This window comes from Camellia sinensis, chromosome 5 (genome assembly GCF_055761805.1).
Source record: "Camellia sinensis isolate YWXY chromosome 5, ASM5576180v1, whole genome shotgun sequence".
NCBI lineage: Eukaryota > Viridiplantae > Streptophyta > Magnoliopsida > Ericales > Theaceae > Camellia > Camellia sinensis.
The window spans coordinates 49897159-49921341 of NC_138965.1; the positions used below are offsets into that span (position 1 = coordinate 49897159).

A 24183-nucleotide genomic window follows, 5' to 3' on the forward strand; every position below is an offset into this window, starting at 1 on the left:
TGCAAACCAGGTCTTGTTTTCTCTTCTCGAAGGGAGGGAGAGGTCTCGTAGACCATCTCTCAGTGGCTGTAGGCTACTTTTTGTGGTCGTAGGCCACTTTTCCCGTTTGGAGACTAATTTCTGATTTTCGAAGCCGTCGGCCGTGCACCTTGGTTCGGGACAGCTTAACTTTCTCCGTTTGGCACGGTTTTTTGGCATACACCTTGCTTCCTCTCTCTAGAGGGACACTGTGGCCCGGGAGACCACCTTTGTGGTCACACGCCACTTTCGATGCTTAACAGCCTGTTTTCGGGGCACCCGGCTGCGCGTTTCAACCCCTGAACCCTCGTTTTGCATCCGTCTTGGTTCATTTTTGGCATGGACCTTGTTTTCATTGTTTGGGAGGTGGTACAAGGGTGGGAGACCACATTTTTCCCTTGGAGACCACTTTTCTCCCGCCAGCCGATTTCCTTGTCAGGAAGCTGGTTTCCTTGGTCTTTAAGCCACATTTACTAGTCTCCTACCATACCACTAGCTTACATTCAATGTGGAGACCATCAAATGGGGCTGCCGACCACCTTTCATTGAGTTGAACCTTTGAACTGGTCGGCTGACCAGGGTAAGTGGTCGGCCGACCACCTGAACTGGTCGGCCTGCCTCCCCCAGTTTTGTCTCTGTGAGTTGTTGCCAGTTGTGCCAGCTGGAAGGCATATATTGGATCCTCCATACACGTGTATGGAGGATCTTCAACCTTGGTTTTTAGCTTCTTTGAGAAGCTTTGGTTCCTTTTGGCTATAAAGGAGGGCCTCCCCCTCCTTTGTGAGGGTTGAGAATTTTGTTGAAGGCATACAATACATCTCCCTCTATATCTCTCTATTTTGGCTCAAAAAGTGTATTGTTCTTGCACCTTTGCACACCACCGCATAACCTAAACCTTCCACCATTGCTTGGAGCTTCTTGGAGGCCATTTTCAGAGGTTAAGGAGTTGAGTTTTGGGTCCAGAAGTTACTAGCTTGCTGAGCTTCAATGGTAACACACTTTTTCCCTCTTTTAAGCTTTATTTTGATCCATCTCTTAGCCTTATTTGCACTCATATTTGAGATTTGTTTTCAACTAAAAAAGTCTTTTTTTGAGGTCCTTTTGATGTTTGTTTAAGGTCATTTTGTTGTTGGGGGTCATCTACCCCCTTGCATGCTTCATTTTGCCTTATTTTGAGCCATGCCCTAAGGCCTTTGTGTTGACCTTTGCTTGGCCTTTTAACCACTGAAATCCAGCAGATTTTTAGTGGTTAACATATGTTTTTGAGAGACAAAATCAGAAAGGGGTGACCCTCTCCCTCCTTGTCATGTTCACTAGCATTTTTGGCCTTACAAAGGAGCCTTCATTTGCACACCTCCAAGCCTTGTCTCAGGCCCTTTTCAGTGACTTTTGGGACCTGCCTAGGCTCTATCCAGAGTTGGTTTTGTCACCTTGGGTGTGTCTCTTGCATGTGTAGAATAACCCTTCTTATAGCCTATCAAAGGAGCATGACATCCTTGCATGCATTGATCATGTTTCAGTGGGTTTTTGGGCTATATTTGGCATGTCATGTCTCTGAATTTTGCTGGTTTAGTGGCCTCTTGAATGCTTCATATGCTTGTAGTGTAAACCATGCTCATTAGCTTCCATTGCATGTTGTTTTGGCCATTGATTCTAGCATATTTAGGCCATGTTCTAAACTGATTTTATTCATGATTTGGGCTGCCTTAACTCTATTTTGAGGTCTCATGGTTGAATGATGCTTGCCATGCATGCTTGTAGTGTAATACCCTTGCCTAGTTTCAAATTTTGAAGCCTTTTGCATGCTTAACTTGAGTTGTTTTCATTTTTTGGCATCATTGAACATATTATTTCAGAGCTTATACTTGTGCCATATTCTCATGTTTTCCACTCTTTAAATGCGTTTGAGAGTTGTGCTTGTATGCCTCATTTTTGGGCTATTGCATGAGCTTCATTTTTGTGCATTGCAAGCCATCATTTTAGTCCATTTTGCCGTTGTTTTGGGCCTGCATAGGGACTATTTGGGGTTGGTTTGGTCATTTGAGTATCGCTTTGCATACCTCTAGTGTAATGTGCTTCACTAGTTTCGGTATTTGAGCCTCTCAATATGCATTGTGTGAGTTGTTTGTGTGATTCGGGACCATGTTGCATGTTATTTCAGAGCTAGAACATGTGTCATTGTATGCCATATTTCATCCTTGTCATGCTTTGGTAGAGTTGCACTCTGTTCCTTAGGTTTGGTCCCTGACATTTTGTGCATGTTTGCATGTACCTTGTTGCCTCATTTTTCATCATATTGGCCACTAATTTGGGTGCAGCTAAGGTCCATCCATCTTGGTTTAAGTCCATCTTGCATTGTGTATGCCATATAATCCATGTTATCGCATGTTCGATCATTGCCTTGCGTATGTCTCGTTCATAACATTGTGTATGTTAGTGCATTGTGTATGCATGCCATATAATCCACGTGCATTGAGTATGCCCTTGATTAGTCCATAGCATTGTGTATGCTAGTTGCATGCTTGCATGTCATCCTTTGCGTGTCTGCATCACTTAGTCGCATCACATTTAGGATTGCATACTAGAGTTGCATTTGTACATGCCATGCCATTCTACTTGTTGCATTGTGTTTGGAATACGAGTTAGTCCAAACACAGGAAACGAGGAACGTTTCATACTCCAAGTGATGAAACGTGCCTCGATTCCCGGTCGCCGACACTCTTGACCATCCATGATGGAGTTGTTGGTTTTAGTTGCTTATATGTGCATTCATGTCCCATTGAGTCGTGCAAATTCGACTCCTCGGCCATCATGCATCGGATGCGTGATTGGTGGCCCAAGGATCAAGGACTATACTCCCTAGAGCTTATGCAATGATGGGGAGAGTGGTCGTGCACACATGTGTTGCAAATACCTTGCTTTCTCTCTCTCTTGCCTTTGTTGCAGAAAATCCAGAAACCAGAGGCAGAAACTGGTCGGCCGACCAGTTTTTCTGGCAGGCCGACCACCCCTTTTGGTTTCTCCCACAGAAGGTGGTCGGCAGGTGGTCTCCCATGCCCATAAGCTGGTCGGCAGCCTTTCCACAGATTCCCAGAGTGGAGTTTCAGCCTTCTGGAGCTTTGTGCAAGTTTCTGAGATCAATTACAAACAAAGGCGAGTTGGGACATCGCAATGGATTTCCCGACAAGGCGACTCGAGCATGCATGCACCCTTTATCATTCAAAGCAGAGCTGAGGAAACCCATTTTACATAGTTTGCATGCTAGTTTAGTTAATTTGTTAATTAACTAGTGTTGTGTAATAATTAGTTAATTCGATTCTGTATTATTTATTCAGACCCTCCGTCGAGAGGGCACAACTGTTGTAATAAGTGTGCGTGCGTGTGATGCATGTCTTCCAACCCCACGTCTTTCCCCTTTTTATTTATCAGTTTATGATGGTTAGTTTTAGGGCACGTTTCGATTAGCATCCTTATGCTCGTATGTTTGCATCCATTCATCTGTTTTGCATGCACTGGGCTCGGCGCATCATACTAATTGCATCGTATTTCAATTCCAAGTTGAATACATGTTACATGTAGCATCTCATATGCCATCTTAGAATAGCCGAGCCTATCTTAGTTGCATTCTTGCATGTGTTGCATTAGGCATCTCAGCATAGTTAGGATTCATGCATGTTTTCTAAATAGCTTCTTTCTTTGGCTCGGAGTACGCAGTAAGTGTTTATGCTTTAGCATCCTTGCATGCGTGTGAGTGACTGCCATGATAGCATGCTTACTATGAGGCTATGTGCTTATGTGATATAACTGCCTGAATGCCTGTGGGTGAAGGTTGGGTTGCTTGAATTGGAATAATTCGTCGAAACCCGTGTTTTAGCCTACTTGCGAGTAGTAAACTTCAATCCATTTTCAAAACAAACGGATATGCAATGCTTTGTTCCAACTTAAGCAATCTAGTCTATACTTGTATGCTGTGCGCATCACATAGTAATTCTAGGTTAATAACCGGAATAAGAGCACATATGTTTTCAAAAATAAGATATCATGCTTAGTAGTGGCCGATCTTTGATCGGGCGAGCGGGGGTGCTCATTGCATGACCTTTCCCAATCGTACCGAAGTTCCCGAGCCGAGGCAACTTTGGTGATGACGGACACGTGGCCTTAGACACGAGTCAGGGTTTACTAAATTCTCCCAAAAAAAAATATTTAGGTGGCGACTCTGTATTTGGCAAAGCAGTCCATGTTTGGCACTTCTTTCTAAAAATCAATTTTTCAAAACGATTTGCCGAATTTGGACTCTTTGGTGATTTATCAATCTCGTATTGCACTTTGCGAGATCAGATTAAGAACCGTGACATTGAGTCCGAACTGTAGTGAGCCCAAATGAACAAAAAGAGATTTTTCCTGGGACGTTCGGGCGCATCTACACTTACCTATAGCCGAGTGGAAATGGGAGCATGTTATCATAGATTTTGTAGTTGGGCTTCCAGAAACACAATGAGGTAATGACGATGTTTGAGTGATTGTTGATAGGTTGATTAAGTCTACACACTTCATTCCTATGTGCACCGATGACACAGTTAATTATTTGGCAGAGTTGTACATTAGAGACATAGTTTGACTTCATGGGGTCTCGGTGACCATTGTTTCGAATAGAGATCCTTGTTTCACTGCCCGGTTATGGCAAAGCCTTCAAGAGGCGTTGGAACTAAGTTGACTCTTAGCACCACTTATCATCCTCAAACCGATGGGCAATCTGAGCGCACTATTCAGATTTTAGAGGACATACTTAGAGCTTGTATCCTTGATTTCAAGGGGTCTTGGGAAAGACACCTATCGTTGAGGCAAGTATCAGGATGGCATTGTTAGAGGCCTTGTATGGCCGACCTTGTAGATCACTAGTTTGTTGGGCCGATGCAGGTGATGCATCGATGTTGGGCCCGGAATTAGTTCGAGAGATGATCGAGGAAGTTGCTCTTATTTGAAAGAGGTTAGCTACGGTTTAAAGCTGACAGAAGAGTTATGATGATAAGAGAAGGCGACCTTTATCCTTCGAGGTCAGTGACCATGTGTTTCTTAAAATCTCGCCAAGGCAGGGTTTAACGAGATTTGAGGGCGTTACAAAAACAATAAACATACATAATTTAAAAGAAAAAAAAAAGTTGTTAGGCCTTTTGTAATTGGCAATTCCTTTGGACAAAACACAAGTCAATTATAATTGCATTTGTTCTTTTGTTTTTGTGAGAATAAGAGTGTTTTACATGCAAATCCAATCTAGTTTGTGCTCAAGTAGAGCAGTTAGTGTTGAAGTGGAGATTTCTGTGCTCAAGCGATCAAGACATGCTTGTAGCTCCTCAGAAACCAATAGACAAATCCAGTAGAGCTTCATAGTTCACTCGAGCGATTAAAGTTGCGCTCGAGTACTCAAGGCATACTTGTAGCTTCTCAAAATTTCAAAGAAAAATCCTGCAACGTCAAAAAGTTTGCTCAAGCGACTAAAGTTGCGCTCGAGCAGTATGAGGCAGTTACAGTCACTTAAAAAGTACATTTTTGAATCAGAACTAAAGTGAGACTCTCAAATATTCATTCTTGAAGTGCAAAAAATAACGAGAGAATTTTCTAGTGAGATCTACATGTGTACCTTGATGAATTGAGTGTGATTAATTGATCAACATGCTTTATATTGAAGATCATCAAGAGATTTCTACTTCAATTACACTTTGATAGAGAGATGTTCATCGGTTGATTCCAGAAAACTTGAGCTTAAAAGCTTTGGTGGATTCTAAAGTGGCTCATCATCATGGATTCGATATTTGCATTGTGGATTCAACGTTGGGTAAAGCAATTTCGAGATAAATACAGTGTTGGAAGAGGCACAACGAGTTTGGTTCAATTTAGGCGTGTATTTGCTAGGTAATTAAGAGTTCTTTTATGTAATTCCATTGTCTTTTTAGTGGATTATTTTGTGGCGTTGACTTGTGATTTTTTCATCATAATTGGAGGAGTCCAATTGCGATTTTTTTCACATAAAAGTTGTGTCATTTTATTGTTGCTTGATAGTAGATCTAATTCAATTATCTCATAATTGGATTAGATCTATGATTGTCTGATTGTGAATTATTATTCATTATAGATATTGAATTCTAATCAAGCTTTACTACAAACACAGACATGGGGCACAGAATGAGTCATAGACAAAACACAAAAGGGTAGATCCCACATGTGGGTCCCACACAATTACGACCCATCCTTTGTGTATTGTCTGTGACCCATTTTGTGTACCATTTTTGTGCACTTAGTTTTTCTTATTCTAATCACAAATCACAATATCAAAGATTCTATATTTTATCAAAAGTAATATTGAATGATGTGACAATAACAATATGCAATTATGATTTGTAGTGGTGGGCTTTTTGAATTCCAACGAATGTTTACAAATGAGCCCCATCATTTTATATATAAATAGATAATCTAGTGGAAAATCAACTTCATATACTTGTATCGCAATTAATCCATGAGATATTTTTGTATTTCAATAAATCATATTCTTTCAGAAATTTGATCTACTAAATCTTAATTCTCATATTTGAAGTCTTTTGTGAATAATTCTACCCTTATTCTCACCCCTTAGCCCACAGTATATATGATATATTCATATATGTATGGTATATTCCATTATCGTAGGTTTGTAATCGAAGTTAGCAACGACTTGTGGAATATATTCATATAGTTTTGGTGCAGAATGATGGAAGGGTATGATAGTGTGATAATGTTTGTTCGCATGGACAATCCATGGTCATTTGATTTATTTTTGAAATAAATTTTTTTGGTACGATGGAATTTTCGTATTTTTGTATCAAATACGTTCTTTGCATCACACTGTTTGCACCACATTTTTGCTAAATTTTCTATCGACAGGGATGATGGGCCAGTTGATGACAAGTGGCAACAAAGTCAGAGTTGGAATCCTTCATGGGTCAAAGGATTACGTGGCATGAAGCAGGTATGTATGTGATTGGAGGGCTGGTTTGAAGGAAGTGTTGGTTAATGGGGAAGTAGTTTTCTCTGTTGGTGTAGTGCTAAAAGTCATGGGGACACGTGGCAATATAAGGGAAGTTTGTTTGGGTGGTGAAAGTGAAGGTGCATAGAAGATTGAAGGCTTAAGCAAGGTGGCTAGCGGATTCTAAGGAAGATGGGATCATTGGTCAAAGAAAGAAGGAGAAGTATAAAATTTGGGAAGTTTGTACAGAGAAGGACCTTCAACAACAACAACAAATTAGCTTTTAAAACTAGCTTTGTCCTTAGGAGTAGATCTCTCAAATTAGGAGTAGTTTCTTGAAATTTGTGACTTTGTAAACTCAGATAGTTTCATATGAAATTATCTCTGTTTATTTTATCTTTTTTTGTTGATTTTTACTTTATTTTAAAGAAATCCTTATCTTTTCAAGATATTGAATCAAGAACACAATCTCCTGTTTCTTTTGTTTGATTGTTTGGTTTGAATAAGTGTTTTGATGTGAATGTTCTAATCTAATGGATCCTATGTGAATGTTCACGTTACATTGAGTTATAAATATTGATTTTATATTGTGTTGAAACCCATAAATTAAATGTTAGGTTACGAAAGGCAGTAAGTACATGAACTTCTTTTTTTTTTTTTTTTTTTTTAATTAGCGTTACTGATGTCGTTGATTGAGGGAATAAAACAAATGTTGGACTTTTTAAATTTATAGGTTCTTCTTATGGAATTTAGCAAACAATCTCAGCATTCTTCTTTTTTTTGGAATGATTTTGAAACAAGATGTATGATATTAATCCCACATTGCCAATCTAAGTCATCCAAACTTAGTTAATATAATGTAAGGGCCTTTTTACTCATTGCCAATTAATTTTGCATTGGATGTTTTTATAGTATTTATTTATTTCTATATAGAAAATGGTGACAATAGAGTCCTTTCACATTAAAGAGGATTTAATGGGTTATAAAAATATGAATTGAATCAAATGGATTATAAGATGAGAATAGATATCAATGCATTTGAATTTTCATGCCACATGCCAGTCAAAGCTACCACCACCACCACTTTTCATTTCTAATGTCCCCACTACCAGTTCACTCAACCTTTCCCTATTGCCTTCCAATTATCTCACAAAATTATTCAATGCAATACCACAAAATGAATGTATTCACCCAATTGTCTTTTGTCCTCCCATCTCCTCTTTTCTTTTAGAGGACTTGCCTTCTTAAATTTTCCAAATTGAGAGTCTTGTGTGATCTCGAGAGTTATGGCATATGACTATTAAGCATCAGGCTCTACAACCATTTTCCCAAAAAAGAAAATACTTGAATTCTATTTGGGATTGCATGTTATGGCTTGAAGACGAGGTGCTACAAGTTTATCAAGATATGTGACTTCTTATAAGACTTGTGGGATATTCTGCCTAAAACCCCCTGTATTCAATTGGAGCTATGTGTGGACTTGAGCGAGAGGCGATTTGGGACAACTTCTAATGTCAATCGTTGGTATTTTCAAATATCCTAAATGCTATTAGATATTATGTACAATCTTGAGAGTGAAGCATTACAAACTATTCTAACCTCACAATGTCCGAATAATGGTGAATGAATACTTTTTCAAAAACTCTCGACCCTTATTAGGTATTAGAGCGAGGAGCTACATGATCAAATAAGCGCATAATGCTGAAATAATAGTTGTTGGTTCATTTTTAAATTGTGAACCTTTATTAAATGTTATGTGATCTTCAGAGCGATGGCACCATAGGATCATTTAGCACGCATGATACCCAAACAATGGCAAATGGACAATTTTCTTTAAAACTTGTACAATCTTTTATTCAGCATTATGTGTGAGTTCGAAAGCGAGGCATTACAGGGCAACTGAGCACATGGTGTTGAAATAATGGCCTGTAGGATTTTTTCCAAAAATCTTTATCCTTACTAGGTATTATGTGTGGTATTGAGAGCGAAGTGCTACATGATTATTTTAAAACACATAATATCCAAATAATGGTCAAGAGATTATTATTATTATTATTTTTTTTTTAAATATAGCCATCACAAGAGCATGGCATGTGGTCAGAAAGGCGATCACCAAGCACGCTATGTCTGAGTAATGGTTCCTAGGAGGCCTTCATCTCCTTCTAATACAGTTGTTACTTTGCTCATTTTACTTCAAATTTTTCTTTGTCCACCTTGTAGTGTGGCCATCAACATCCTCTTTTCCAGTAGCCTTTTGGTGCGTTTCAATACACTACCTGAACTACATTATGACTTTATTCCATTCATGGATGCGTAGGTAGCCATTCAATTTGTCTGACTTTCTGTTTTTTACTCCATCCCTCAACAAAAGTCTTTTGCACAAGACAGGCAAACCTATGTAGTGACATTTTATTAACAAGATAGTCCTATTAATCAAGATTAAAATTGATTCGCTTAAATAAAAAGATAGATTGAGAGAATTAACTACTAAGGTCTCGTTTAGGAACATGTTTTTTTAGTTACTTTTTATCTTTTTAGCTAAAATATGATGTAAAAAAATTAGTATGTTTGGGATGAATTTTTAATTTTGTACGAAAAGATGTACAAAAAAGTAGATAAAAAAATAAACTTTGACTTTTTGGTATAAGATGTTGGTTTTTTAATTTTTTTAATAACTTTTTGACTTTTTAGTGAAAAAGTAATATTGCCAAACGAGACCTAAAAGCGCTCAGTAAAGTACCTAACACCTTCCCTACTCATAATTGTAAACCTTTGATCCCAACTTTTGTTTCCTCAAACAAAAACTCAGAGTCACACATTTTGAGTTAATAAACTAACAAGAAGATTAGTAAAATCCCAATTCTTCAAAAACTTATATGTTTCCATAGTTTTTCTAAAACTATCTTTTCCAGTGAATTAGGTTGGGTGTCGTGACACTATTAGAAACGTAAGAAAAATCGAAAAAATTGACCAAATCGATTGAACCGAACTAAATTGGCTATATTTGGTTTGTTTTTTAACGAGAATCAATCTGTGCGATTTTAAATTTAATTTTTTTTCGATTTTCGGTTCGAGATTGATTCAAGTATCTTGTGCACCGAATTAAACCGAAACCAACCACTTTAACATATATTGTATTTGTAATATATATAATCTAATAATATAATGATATTAATAAGTATAATAAATTATTAACGTTAATTAATTAACCTTAACATCTTTATAACCTAAGTTTGTAAACTCCTATTATATATAATCTTAATTCTAACTTATTATTCTTAAAACCTTAGTACTTTTAAACTTTTTTTGTTTTTATTTTTATTAATCTAGGAGTTGAAAAGTATTTATTAAATGGATGGATTGGATATGTTTGAAATGGTAGACAAATAACTAATTTAATATTTTTATACAGATTAGTAATTATATTTAAAAGTGGCTCAAGTTTGAAAGATCCTAGACCGATTGAAACGGACCAAATCGAACCATTTTAATCAGTTCGGTTTGGTACGGTTTGATGGGAGAAATGGTCTGTATTAGTGTTCGAAATAATAAAACCGACATTATCGGTTCGGTATAATTTTTTACCTAAATACCGACCGTACCAAACCAATTGCATTCCTAGACACAACTCTTGTTAGGTGGGACTAGGTCTAGTTAAAGGTATTTGGGTTGATAGTAATCGATTAGTAGCACAAAACTAGGATGGCTTTGGACCTGCAGTGCACATGCATATCCTTGAGATTGAAAAAATATAGGCGTGACATAGGTAACTCATGGTTGAGTTCAATACATAACTTGAAAATCATTGAAAATGGAATTGGATAATGACTAGTGTCCAGTTGGGAATTACAGCGTCACACTCCTCTGTTTTGTGAAAATGGAACTAAGTAAACAATAAATGCATGAGGTAATTCAAATTGGTTTTGTGAAAGTGTTTTGCATTGAGAAAATCATCTTCATTTATATATTGTATGACATTATGATCACATAGGTTATGATTGCATATTGAACATGCTAATTGCACGCTATTATTGGGCTATATGCTCAAGTTGTAGATATTTTTAGGCGGGTGGGAATCCGAAGCCACAAGGTGGCTCAAAACCCTTTTCTTACATGTGATGGCCGTAGAGCCAATTGTCTTGTTATAAGGTCATGGATCTCCTTTTGGGATGTAAGGTGGTAGTGTCATTTGTTGATTGAGAGCAAAAGATCTCGTTGTTGTTAACCCAAAATATTTATTCTGATCAACAATGATTGAGAGCCATTTTTTCTGAAAACCATCACAACCTCCTTAGATCTCCACCATTGATGGTATGAACCCCACACATATATGAGTAGATCCTACACATACATGAGATCCAAAGAGAGTTGTGGAAATCTCCAAAAAATGGGAGTCTCAAACATTTTTCTTATTCTGATTATGTACAATGATTTTTGAGGAATAGTTGACAAGTACAATGAAAATTTTCAATTTTCCTTCCAAAAAAAGTATTCGGTGTCTTGTTTAACAATTTTCACCTAATTTTAAACAAAAGGTGATTGATAGAAATCACATTGATCCAGATTAAAACAATTTAGATGCAAAATTAATATAATTAAAAAACGAGTCTTTGATTTTTGAGGTTTGAGAGGTAAAATATTGAAACACAATTTCCAACCAAAATTTTTAACTTGAGGCATTGTTCTTTGGGTAAAATTTACATAATCAATAGGTAGATGAAGTGGGAAAACCAGCATTCAAGTTCTAAAATCTGCCTAATTGTACCTTTATAAACTAAATTCAAATGCTAAAATCTGCCGAGCATTAAATAACATTGATAAATAAATAAAGTCTCAAAAACTTTGATTTGAATTCTGCAAAATGTCAGTAGTTTCAATGTCAACTGCATAAGCAATGTACATTGTAAGAATTGCAGATTTAACAATAGCAATATTGTTCATATTCATCGGTGACCACATGTTTGTATTCAGAAATTTACCAATATCAAAAGCCAGCATTCCCATCACTAAATAAACATACTACATAAAATACAGAAATCTACGCTTTGAAATCACAATTGCAGACAGCAATAGATAAGTTGATTTTGTTTTACATCAAAATATCTGGTTTACTGCTATTCTCTCTTGAGAACAAAACAAAATCAACTAAAACACAAAATGTGATCCAAGTGTCATCCGCTAAACTAAAAATTGCCAGACACAAAGCCCATGTTGCTTGGCTATAACACATCCTCGTGATAGAGATGAAGTCCCAGACCAAAACGAGCACAAGCTCGACGAAATGCCATTGCTTCTGCCTTCTGCACTGGATCTCCATAGCCTACATCGTTTACAGGAGCAGTACCTGTTGACTCCTTGTATATCTTATCATAAACACAAAAAACAAAAGTGAAGAGCAACCGAGGTCAGTTCCCTCACACATATATTTTCCTATTGTGATTCATAAAAATTAAAAAAAGAAAAAAAAGAAAAGAAAAGAAATAGGAAGGAGTGAGAGAGAAAGAATTGGCACATATTAAAAAAAAAATAGTAATAATGTTGAACAATCTTATACATGCAAAAGAAATAAATAAATTTATATTAACACGTTATATAATAGTTTTTATATAAAGACGTGGTTACAATATCTAAAAGCCACCAACCATAAATTATTTAAAACCCATTACATTCTTTCTTGACATTAGAAAAATGGACATAACAACCTTAAATAGGGTAATAAAATAAATAAATGAATTAAAATCTGTCAGACAGTTCATAAAGCACAGGTGCATTTTACATAAAGATGCATTTCAGTTCCTTGAGCCCTTGACCTAAGATGAGTTTTTAAACTGATTATACATGCCCCTTCGTGTTTCTTTCCTCTCATTCCTTCCGTCCACTGAGAACAGACACCAACTTTTAATAAAGGATAGACGGATGATGTAGAAAGGCAAGGATTCCAAAAACAGCCCATTTAAAGCCCATCATTAGCCAATAAAGGAGCTCTTGCATAGAAAGTCATGTTTGTTAGAAATTTTAATTTTTAGGAGTTTCTACTTTCGTTAGAATTTCCCTAACAAAAATTTTAAGTCAAGCTAGGAGTCCTTTCCAGGGCTACTATCTAGCCAGTTATTAGTTTATAAAATTTTTATTGCTGGAACCTTACATGGTTGCTTTATTAGATGGAAAAATTTTGAGAAAGTTTATCTTTGCGATCGTCTAGTATCTACATATCAGGCTCCTTTCTATAAAGGATATTAGAATAGAGTGAAGAGTTTCTCTTGATTAAAAATGAGTGTTGAACTCTTGTACTGATTTGAGCGTGGATCTCAATTGATCACTCAAGAAATAAGGTACTTTCCCTTTATTAATCTTATTTGCTGAATTTCTATTATTGCAAATCTATTTAGTTTCTTTAATTTGACTATCTAGTCTGGAGGACCAATGCCTGGTAACCATTATGTTTCAAACCTTAACTCCAAATCCTTGTTTAAATCTTCAAAGCCACACTTTTCCTTGTGGTACAGCCACAGAATCAAAGAACTATACGTTGGGATAATTCGGTTTAAGGAACCACAAATTATAGTTAAAACAACTTATATGAAAGGGAAAGAAAATCCATCAGTAATGACCCCTGGTTGATATTTCAACAACATTACCATCAACTTTAATAGGTACCTGTTTTCTTCTTTTTAACAAAGAAATAAAATCTACTTCTGCCAATATCTTTTCCTCATTCAATGCAGATAGCGCCAACAGAAAGAATCTCAGAAAGCAAAATGCAAAAGAGATCAGAGAAACTAATACATTAGAAATCATGCCATATGATAGTACCCTTCAGCAACTTCCATTGATTTTAGGCTTACATAATAGGTCTCCAAGCCAACCACTGAAATTGGTAGCCCCAGCCCCAGGTATGCCAGAACAGTTAAGAACTTTAGGACAGGGCCTTGTCAATTGTTACAACCTACTCTAGCCTATATCTAAGGGGAAAAAGAAAGGGGATCACTCCTAACGCTCCACATGGGGCTCAAAACTCACAACCTCCAAGAGATGCAACATCTGATGCATTAATAGACGCACTATCAATTAACCAAAGTTACTACACTATAGAAGAAAGCAATGGACATTTATTATTAAAAAATCAAGTCAATTTAATGAAGTGTCATCAAGCCTGAATCTTGCCTGCTCTACACAAGCTTTAAGAAAGCAGAATAATTTGGTTTTGACTGTCAGGGTCGCTCCTGCCTAAAGAAAAATTAAGCTCAATATGTAACTTGATAAGTCAGAAAAAAATTCCCAGCAGTCACCAGTGAGATAGCAAAGTTAACTACATATATTAGGAGATACAATAGACTTCCATATGATGTTCGGCATCAGCAAGGTAATGACTTGAAGCAATGACACTCAGCAACAGAAAACATTTTCAATAATTCACACTCAAGCAATTTGAAAACATAATCTTGTCAATCTTCACTAACTAGAACAATACCAGTCAATGTCCAGAAGCGGACTAGGTATGAGTACGTCACTACTACCAATCTAAGATGCACGCATATTGTGATACAAATGAACAAATTATGAAGCATAAAGCAGCAATGGTACCTCAGCATCAGTCCCATACAGCGTGACACGGTAAACAACAGACACAGACTTGCCATCAGCTGAATACATTATGCTTCGAACCTCACCAGACCATTCTACAATAGATTGAGAATTTGAAATGTTTTCAGCATTCACAGATCTCAGTGCCCCTTGCAATTGGAATTAAAATCACTTGGTGAAAGAAAAATAGTGAACTTTAACGTACCGGGAGCATGTAAGTTCATAATCCGATTCACAATATGCCTAGCAAGAATGATAAGGCAACTAGAAATGTCAGATAACCTTCCTTTCCAAGTACTAAACATTAGAGCTAAACTCTGATTACTACATTATAAATTGGATTAGTGTGCTCCTTACATAACAAATAAAATGTAACGTTGAACAGGACAAGAAAAAGTTCATAAGATAAAAAAATAAAAAATAAAAAAACTCATACTTTAGATTATTTTAGCCCTTTCAAGATTGTTAACAAGAAGTTTCAGCACCATTCCTGAGTAAAAGAACTATTAAAATAAAAAAATGAAGTATAATATTATAAAAAGAGGCACCAACAGGGTGCAACCCATGTACAAAAGAAAACCAATATCATCTATACGTCAAAAACCTATTCAAAGGTGTCCACAAATCCAAAAATTGGTTCAAAGATGGGCTAAAAAGCATGGACACGGGCATTGGCACAGGCATGGACATCGGACATAGTGATTTTCACGAAAATAGGATATGGGCATGGCAGGGATATGACAACAAATATAAATAAACACATTTTTATCCACGAACAACCAAAATTAATGAAAAACTAACATTAATTCAACATGAAAAAAAACCATTCAATCTATAATTTAAAATATGTTACATGGACTCGGGTACATATATCGGGTGTGGGTGTGTATCCAAACGTCAGACCTTCATAAATTTAAATCTTAGAATATTGGGATACGTATCCAAAATTGGATATGAGTGCAGGGACGCATCATATACACATACATATTGCATATTATATAGAAATGTTGTAAATTATATAGAAATATACTTGAACTTGAAAAGGATTCAGAAAAAATATGAAATTTCTATATCTAATTCATGTGAGAGGCTAAAAATATTGCTTTACTAGCAAATATGAGTTTCTTCTTCTCATATATTGTAACAAATTAAAGGATCTGAGTGTCTAAATTGGATACGAGTGTCGGACACATATCTCATACCCTTACCCATGTCATATCCGGTGGACATGGGTATTGTGGGGGAAATAGAAGAGTTTATATAACACATACACAATACAATCACAAGCCATTACATCACAAATGTCAAAAGAATTAAAGTTCAATAATGAATAAATCATGGATCAAAAGTACATAAACCCCCACTATTTTGTTTAAGAATTAATATGGTGTTAACATTTACCAAAAGAACCGGAAATTCCACAGAACTAATGTGAATGCAAGCATATAATAGGAACATTGGAAAGATGAGAGGGGCAACGACGACACATTTTGAAATGATAAAATGTTAGTGTTGGCTGTATTTCGAAACTTCTATCTACAAATAGACACCGTTTAGTTTTTAGATTAAACAATGCCCAATTTGGTAATCCAAATCATTCATTACTCACTTGGAACAAGTGAAGCCTCTGATTAATAAAGAAAATAAATTAAAAGGCAAAAAGAGACTTAAACATGAACACAATGCATTCATTAAAATTTCAAGGCTTTGATGCCTCAAATTACATGAAATGGTATAAAAAGAGAGGGCTTGGAACCCTTTACCTATAACACGCCATGTCTATAAACACAGAAAAAGATTTGCAAATTCTTACACTCCATTTGGATTGAGGGATTTCATGAGAAAAGAAAAGAAAAGAAATTAAGAGAATGAAATTTCACATACCTTGTTTGGATGATTAATAGTGTGAGTAATGGTAAGAAATGAAGAGAAATGGAAAGAAAGACAAATCACTCCAAACTTAAGTTTTGTTTCTCGTCCAAAGTGGTGAGAAACAAAGCAAATAAAATAAAATAAAAATTATAATACCTAAACTACCCGTCTAAATACGAAGCAAATAAAATAAACAGAAACATGTATCCTGTTTTAATCAGCATATCCATCCAAACAGAAGGTAAGAAACCATAATCACTTCCTTTCTTTTCTCATCTCCCAATCCAAACAGAGTGTTAGAGATAATAGGAAAGCCCTGCTCATCTGATCAGCTTGGTCTTTTGCAATTTCATTTATCTCATTTAGCATCACCGCCATAGGCCCTTCATGTGTCATCTCTTGATTGAGCATTTGGCCTCTTATTATCTGCTGACCCCACATGGCATTTGATCTTTATCAAGATAACTTCTTGGTTAGAACTTAGAAGCATGAATCCAGTGTAGCATCTTATTCATCTGCTCCGTAGATGCTACTTCTTGATTGGCTTTGAGTTTTGCAAACACATGGGACTTAGATATTTCCCTGCAAGTTTGTATTCCCACTGTAGGCTCTACACGTATCATTATCCCAATCAATCCCCAAAACTTTGGTTTAGTTGAAATTTACGTACCAAAAAATGCCCCCTCTCATGATTCGTAAGTAGGTTTTTACTATGTGAATCATAATAACTTTAAACTTCTATTTTTTAAAAACATTTTTCTTTTATGCGTGGGCTTTCTTTCCATAGGTGACCCTCTTTTTCCTGTGGGCTACTCTTAACTTGGATCATGGGCTTTTCCTTTTTGTTTTGTGCATGGATCCCTTTTTTGTGGGTCTATTACAGTCTGAGGGAAAGTTAATTTTCATAGGCTAACCTCATCATCATTTTTTTTTTGGTTGAAGAGTTTCAACTAAACTCTTTCTCGGTGCTTTTTGAAGAGTTCTATAGGGACTTTTATACAGTGTTCTAATATATGACCCAACTATTTGTGCAGTCCGCCTCTTTGGAAGCCAACAGTAACCAGCATCCACCTTTTAGTTTTTTAGGTATGGATTTGTATCCTTTGTCTTCTTGTTTCATCCTTTCTTATTCAACGTTGAGACCCTTATTCTTTCTTTTTTCTTTTTGGGTCTAGATTCTTTGACTTTCTTGGTCAAGAGAGAAGCAAGAGCTCTGTTCTTCTGTTTTAGGCTGTCACGTACATTTATGTGGGTTATTAATCAAGTATTGAAACCCTTTATCTGAAGGTGTGTAGCTGTTTACTTCAACAATATTCTGGTTTTCAGTTCTTCATTAAAAAGACCCCCTATTGCTTTCTAAAGGAACGCTTACGACTTCGATTTTCAACCTATGACATAGAACTTTTTGCAATCATTTGAATATTAAAGCATTAGCAGCATTATTAGTACAAAGGGTGTGGGAGTACATTCTCAACTCTGATCAATGATCATGAAGCTCTCAAGTACATAAACAGTCAGCAAAAGTTGAATAAGGGGCATGCTAAGTGAGTGAGCTATTTACAATGTTTCACTTTCACATTAAAGCATGAAGTCAGTACTCAAAATAAGGAGGTCGATGATTTAAGCACAAGGGTTTCACTTGTAACAATAATGAGGGCAGAAATTCTAGAGTTTGACACCCAAAGAATTGTACATGAATGATGAATATTTTGGTCCTATCATGCAAGCTGCGGTGGCTGGTGAGTGTAATGATTACTCCATCAAAGAAGGTTTTCTTTTCAAAGGGTCGCAGCTCTGTGTTTGTGACTACTCTTTAAGGGAGAAGATTGTCATTGAACAGCATGCTTTGGGATGTTCTGGTTGGGATAAAAGCATTGCATTGGTGAAAGAAACTTATTACTAACCAAAGTTGAAGCGCAAAGTACCTAGGCATGTTCAGATATACCGTATTTGCCAACATTCAAAGAGAGGAACAACCAATGCAGGGTGGGTTTATATGCTCCTCTCCCGACTCCATCCAAACTGCATGGACTGATGTGAGTATGAATTTCGTTCTCGGTCTTCCACGCAGTCAAAGGTGTTAAGATTCAAAATTCTATGAAGCATGGACACCTCTCTAGTGGTCACATACTGGTGTTCAACACATGCCGGACATGGACATGGAAAGTCTCAATTTTTCTTGGGTTGGACATATTCGGGACACATGATGTCCGAATTTTATTTTTTTTTACCCGAGTAGCATTTGATGAACTTGATGAGAGTAAGGCCAAGTTTGGGAATTTGTAAAAAAGCCAAAAAGTTAAAAAGTTACTCAAAAAGTTAAAAAGTTAACACTATTCACCAAAAGTCAACAATTACGGCTGCACAACTCTCAATTCGAATTTTTCCCTACAAATCAATTTTTACAATTTTTTATTACACATTTTTCCATAAAAAGTCAAAAAGTTAACCCAAACATCCATATTTTCAACCTCAAATTTTTAGTCCAAAAAGATAAAAAGTGCACTTATTTAGACACCCCAAACAACCCTAAAATAGAGATAATCATTGAAAAGTCCAAGCTAAGAAGGGTATAAGTAACTAGGTTCAGTAGATATTTTTTATTAGTGAGATATCCACCTTTTGTGAAATAGTTTGGTGAAAAGTACTTTTGTTTGTTTTGAAGGACATTTTGTTTCCAATTTTACCCTTTAACTTATTTGTTGACTTTTTTTATCTATCGATTTTCGTTGACTATCTATTCAAATTTTTTCCCTATCTGTTTAATTTTTTTTTATCTTATCTGTTTAATTTTATGATCTTTTCAATCCAAATTTTATTCCTATCTATTTCAATTTTTTTCCCTGAATTTTATATGTTGAAATTTTATCTATTTACTTTTTTGTATTTTTTTTTTCTATCTGTTGAAATATCAAGCTAAACCAAATCCAATCTGTTCAAAAATTTATATCTATTCAAATATTTCTTCTCTCTCTCTCTCTCTCTCTCTCTCTCATCTGTTCAAAAACATCATCAATAATAACAAATCTTATTTGTTCATCAACAATAACATCATCATCGAATCCTATCTGTTCATCATCATCATCATCATCATCATCAATAACAATATCAAAAAACTTAAAAAAAAAGAAAACAAAAACAAATTTGTTAGTATCTCTTTCCACTTCCAAAGTAATCGTCTTCCTTGTCAAAGTCTTCCAAGGTATCTCCTTTCATTGAGACCTATGTCAAATATATATACACTATACCAGTAAACTTAAAGGGCAAAAATATTAAACAAAAACCAACACAAGGTTTTCGAATATGTAAATTGATAATCACTTACAAACACATTCAGTGAGATTCATGATCCAGAAAACACATTTAGTTCAACTTTCTTCAGCTAATTCACTAATCATCTCCAATCCTTCACCAATCATTTCATCAAAATTGTAGCAAATCAAGGGAAAGGAAAAATTTCCAACAAGTTAACGATGAAACAAGTACGAACCAAATGTCAAACTCAAATTTGAAGAATTTTTAAGAAGAGTGAAAATTTGAGATGGTTTTCTTTAATCAAAAATGGTTTTAGAAAAAGATTTTTAGGATTAAACCGAAACAAACAAAGATATCAATGTAAAGATTTGCTTCAAATCTAGAGATAATAATAATGTTTCAGATCAAACCTTTATAAAGAAAACACAAGCAAATAAATGTAATTGCATGAAACAAGAGAGCGATGAAGAAGAATAAGAAGTAAATAACAGTGTTGCAGTTCCAAAGTTTGGAACAGTGAGAGAGAGAGTGAGAGAGAGAGAGATGCTTTCATGGCCGATCCAAGAGCGTTGATGATATGTTGCAGAGATTTAGAACGCTCAAATACCAAAACGACACCATTTTGTCAAGCAGAGATCTTCTCTAACTCTGTCAAGCTCTAGATCTAGAAGCTCAGCTACCGCCACACTGCCAGAGTCCGACACTAACCACCCTTCCCTCGTCGCCGTCTTTCGCTCCTTGGTAGTAACCGACGAAAGATGACCTAGATCGTCTCGCGACGGTGGCAGTGATGGTGGATCTGGATTTCAAGGCCGGCGGTGGTGAAGCTATGGATCTAGATCTCACGATTTGGATCTCATGGCAGATGAGGGCAGCGGAGCAATGACGAAGGAGGAGCAACGGTTGAGAGAGAGAGAGAGAGAGAGAGAAGAGAGTGATTTTCTATTTATTCACTACTGTATATATGATATATATATAGGATATTTTGGTCATTTTATCTAAACTTGTCCTTTTGGACAAAGTATTCCAGTGCATAGACCTTTGGCCTGACAAAACTGAAATTTGGATTTATAGACTGAGTGTCATAAAATATTTGGCATAAATAAATATATGATATTCTAATAAACATCATATAATAAATAAATATAATTTTATGTATTACATGCAAGGTTTCAAAAAGTGGTGTTATGTAACGGTTGCGGCCATTACGTAACGGTTGCGGCCGTAAGCACTACCCGTTACACCTGTTTTTGCGGTGTGACAGAAATTCACATGTAACGGCCGTTTTGGTGTTACCTAACCACCGTAGCGGTACCGTAACAGCCTGTTACACACATTTACAATATTTTGAATAGCTTCCTTTCAACAAAAAAAAAAAAAAATCTTACAAAATATACATAATACACATTCTGCAATATTCAGTAGCTCAAAAATAATTTTTATTTATGTCTCAATTTTTATTTTTATAATCATTTCATTTAATAATTGTAAACATTTTTGATTTAGTTAATTCAGGTATTGGTCAAAAATAATTTTGTAAATATTTAAAATCAATTATTCTTAAGAAATAAATAAAAATAAGAGGTAAAATATGGATTTATGACATATAAAGTCATTAACTATTGAAACAAAATGTAAAAAAATTCCTTTTATAGTGATTTAAAAATATGAAATATATTGGATCATACTTAAAAACTAACAAAAATTGATCAAAATCAATTTTAAATCCCAATAAATACGATTCTGAAGAAAAACAAAAAATGTGCGTATCGGGTAAGTTTTATTCAAATTGTGTAAAAAATAAAAAAAAATTCATGGTTCCAATTACCGCAACTGTTATGCTACGGCCTTTACACCTCACAACCGCAACCGCACCACCGCAACCATTTTTTGAAACCTTGATTACACGCGTCCCTCGCATGTCGTGTCCTGTATTTTTAAAATTTTTACATGTATGTGTATGTGCTTCTTCTTAGGATTCAATTATGGTGGTGGTGAATCACTTATCCAAAATGGCACACTTAATTCCCAGTCATAGGACAATGGATGCATCAAATATAGCAAATTGGTATTTTAAAGAGATATTTTGTTTATATGGCATCCCTTGGTCAATTACTTTTGATTGTGACTCAAAGTTCATTGGACACTTATGGAGGACTTTTATGGAAGAAATTAGGGACTAACTTGCGATTTAGCATCTTATCATCCCAAAAAAAAAATGACCAAATAAGTGGTTAATTGCAGTTGGTATAACTTGTGGCGATGCTTAATTGCAAACAAACCTAAAGAATCGGATTTGGTACTACCTTATGCTGACTTTTCTTATAACAAATCTAAAAACCACACTGCTCAACTGAGTCCATTTGAGATTGTTAATGGACAAAGTCCAAACACTGTTTTCGATCTAGTTCCCATTACAAATTCAAAGAATGCTAGCATGAGAGCTGAAGAAATGACTGATAATATCATGTCCATACATGAGAAAGTGTGATGACAAATTGAAATAACCAACACAAAGATAAAGCAGTTGCAGATGTTCATAGTTGCAAGGTTACTTTTAAAATAGGAGATCAACTGTGGATTGTATTAGCAATAGATTGAGTTCCAGCAAGTCTAAACTATAAGTTGCATGATCGAAAAATTGGACCACGTAGAATTTTGAACAAAATCAATGCTTACCAGCTGCAGTTGCCAAACCACATGCACGCCTCAGATGTTTTTAATGTCAAGCATCTCCATCCTTACAAGGGTGACTTGTCTGAGGATTTAAACTTGAGGGCAAGTTTCTCGCAACCAGGCGGGTCTGAGACAGTGGTTGAATCCTTCAAGTAAAAGGATTTGCGTTTTCTAAACACAGAAGTTATGGAGTCATCGTTTCAAGATTGAGAAGTGATAATATTCAAATTTTGTTCCTATATAAACTTGGCGTATCTAATCAAGAGGGCATATTGAAGTTATCGAATATTTATTTTCATTATGTACTCATTCGTTATCTATAAAATGATTAATTTTTTTGCTGATAGTAAAAAATAAAAAAGTAGTATCATAAGCTATATTCAGCTTTATCTTGGGTTGCTTGGGTATTTATACTCTAGTTAGTTCCTCCTTCATCTACCTAATTGATTTTCTAATCTTCTATGCACCACTGACACTGGACCAAAAAAACCCCAACTTCATGTTTATTCACAGCCAAAGGTGGACAAGACTCCAAAGGCAACACGTCCATCTCTTCACACTTCATAAATTGAGAACTATCCAAGATTGCCAATTCTAATCCACCTTCTTCATTCTTCTCCACCGAAGCTCCATCACCCATATTTACCACTCCAATTAACCCCTCCTCAGCAACAGATTCTCTTAGCACTACCCATATAGTGCCTTCCTCTTCCGATCCTTCTAATTTCACTTGACTTATAAGAGTACTCTCTTCAAAGAGTAAACCATTACTCAAGCTTCTCCTAAAATGACTCATTATTAGCACTACCCATATATATACTCTACCATTTCTAAAAAATAACTTACTTTTAAAAATTGCGTGAGTCAATTCAAAAATTGTAAAATATAAAACAATATTAACGTCGAAACAAACGGACAATATGTCTATTTAGCACAGTGAAAAGTAACATTTCTATATAACAAATTTCACAATTTTTGTAAATTCTGTTGAAACATTTTAGAGAGAGAGAGGCAGACCAGGGGATGTATTTGACGGGGAAGCCATCAGATTCGGTGCGAACCCTGATGAGGGAATCGGGGACTTTCTTGTTGAGTTCTTTGAGGATTTCAGAGAGAGGGCGGCTGATTCCAGAGGTGGGAACTAGGTCCTCCAGGTCTTCTTCTTTTTCTGATGACGGAATCGAGGACTCTCTCATCGTCGCACCATTCGAAGAAGAAGAAGAGGCCTTGGCTTTGGCAGCAGCGTAACAACGTTTAGAAGAGCTTCGCAAAACCAACAACCATTCCCAACCAGCTGACACTGATGATGATGATTTTGCTACACATTTCACTCCTCTCGTCAGGGACGATGCCATTTTGCTCCTTTCTTGCTCTGTCTCCTCAAGGGTTTATAATAGCCCCGAGACAACTTTTGGTTTTGAGCTCCATTCACTTGTTTGTTGGGGGCATTTCCCTAACTAAGCTAAAATAATAAATCAATTCTCAAATTAAGCCTAATTTTTAAAGAATTTTTAAAATAAGTTAACTCGCGGTTCACAATCGCGATTTCAACATTTTTTCGTCTGTCCCGTGTGAAAGTTGGGAATTCTTAAAATCGTGATTACGAAAAGCGATTTTGATTAAGAAATCGCGGTTACAAAACGCGATTATAATTAACTTTTTTTCCTTTGAACTCGCTGTTACAAACCACGATTTCATCCCAAAAAAAATTTGTTCTGAATTCGCTGTTGAGAACCCCGCTTTTATGAAAAAAAAAATTTATTCTGAACTCGCTGTTTGTA

General features: G+C 35.9%; 1 protein-coding gene across 1 annotated transcript; it reads right to left on the minus strand.

Moving 5' to 3' along the window:
* Positions 1-11919: 11919 nt before the first annotated feature.
* LOC145790626 (DNA repair RAD52-like protein 1, mitochondrial) lies at positions 11920-23837 on the minus strand. Its single transcript, XM_082868861.1, has 4 exons — positions 23420-23837; positions 14805-14842; positions 14600-14694; positions 11920-12378 (listed from the first exon to the last, which is right to left on the minus strand). Exons 1-4 carry the CDS (start codon positions 23755-23757, stop codon positions 12235-12237), a joined length of 615 nt encoding a protein of 204 aa, XP_082724987.1. The 5' UTR covers positions 23758-23837; the 3' UTR covers positions 11920-12234.
* Between the last annotated feature and the right edge of the window lie 346 nt (positions 23838-24183).

What these genes read in the sequence shown, in the direction of transcription:
- LOC145790626 (XM_082868861.1), bottom strand. Translation starts at nt 23,757, where the DNA reads ATGGCATCGTCCCTGACGAGAGGAGTGAAATGTGTAGCAAAATCATCA. An exon ending in CCCGTCAAATACATCCCCTG is followed by an intron (nt 14,843 to 23,419) that starts GTCTGCCTCTCT and finishes CATTCTTGCTAG; the next exon opens with GCATATTGTGAATCGGATTA. An exon ending in TGTATGGGACTGATGCTGAG is followed by an intron (nt 12,379 to 14,599) that starts GTACCATTGCTG and finishes GTTTATGATAAG; the next exon opens with ATATACAAGGAGTCAACAGG.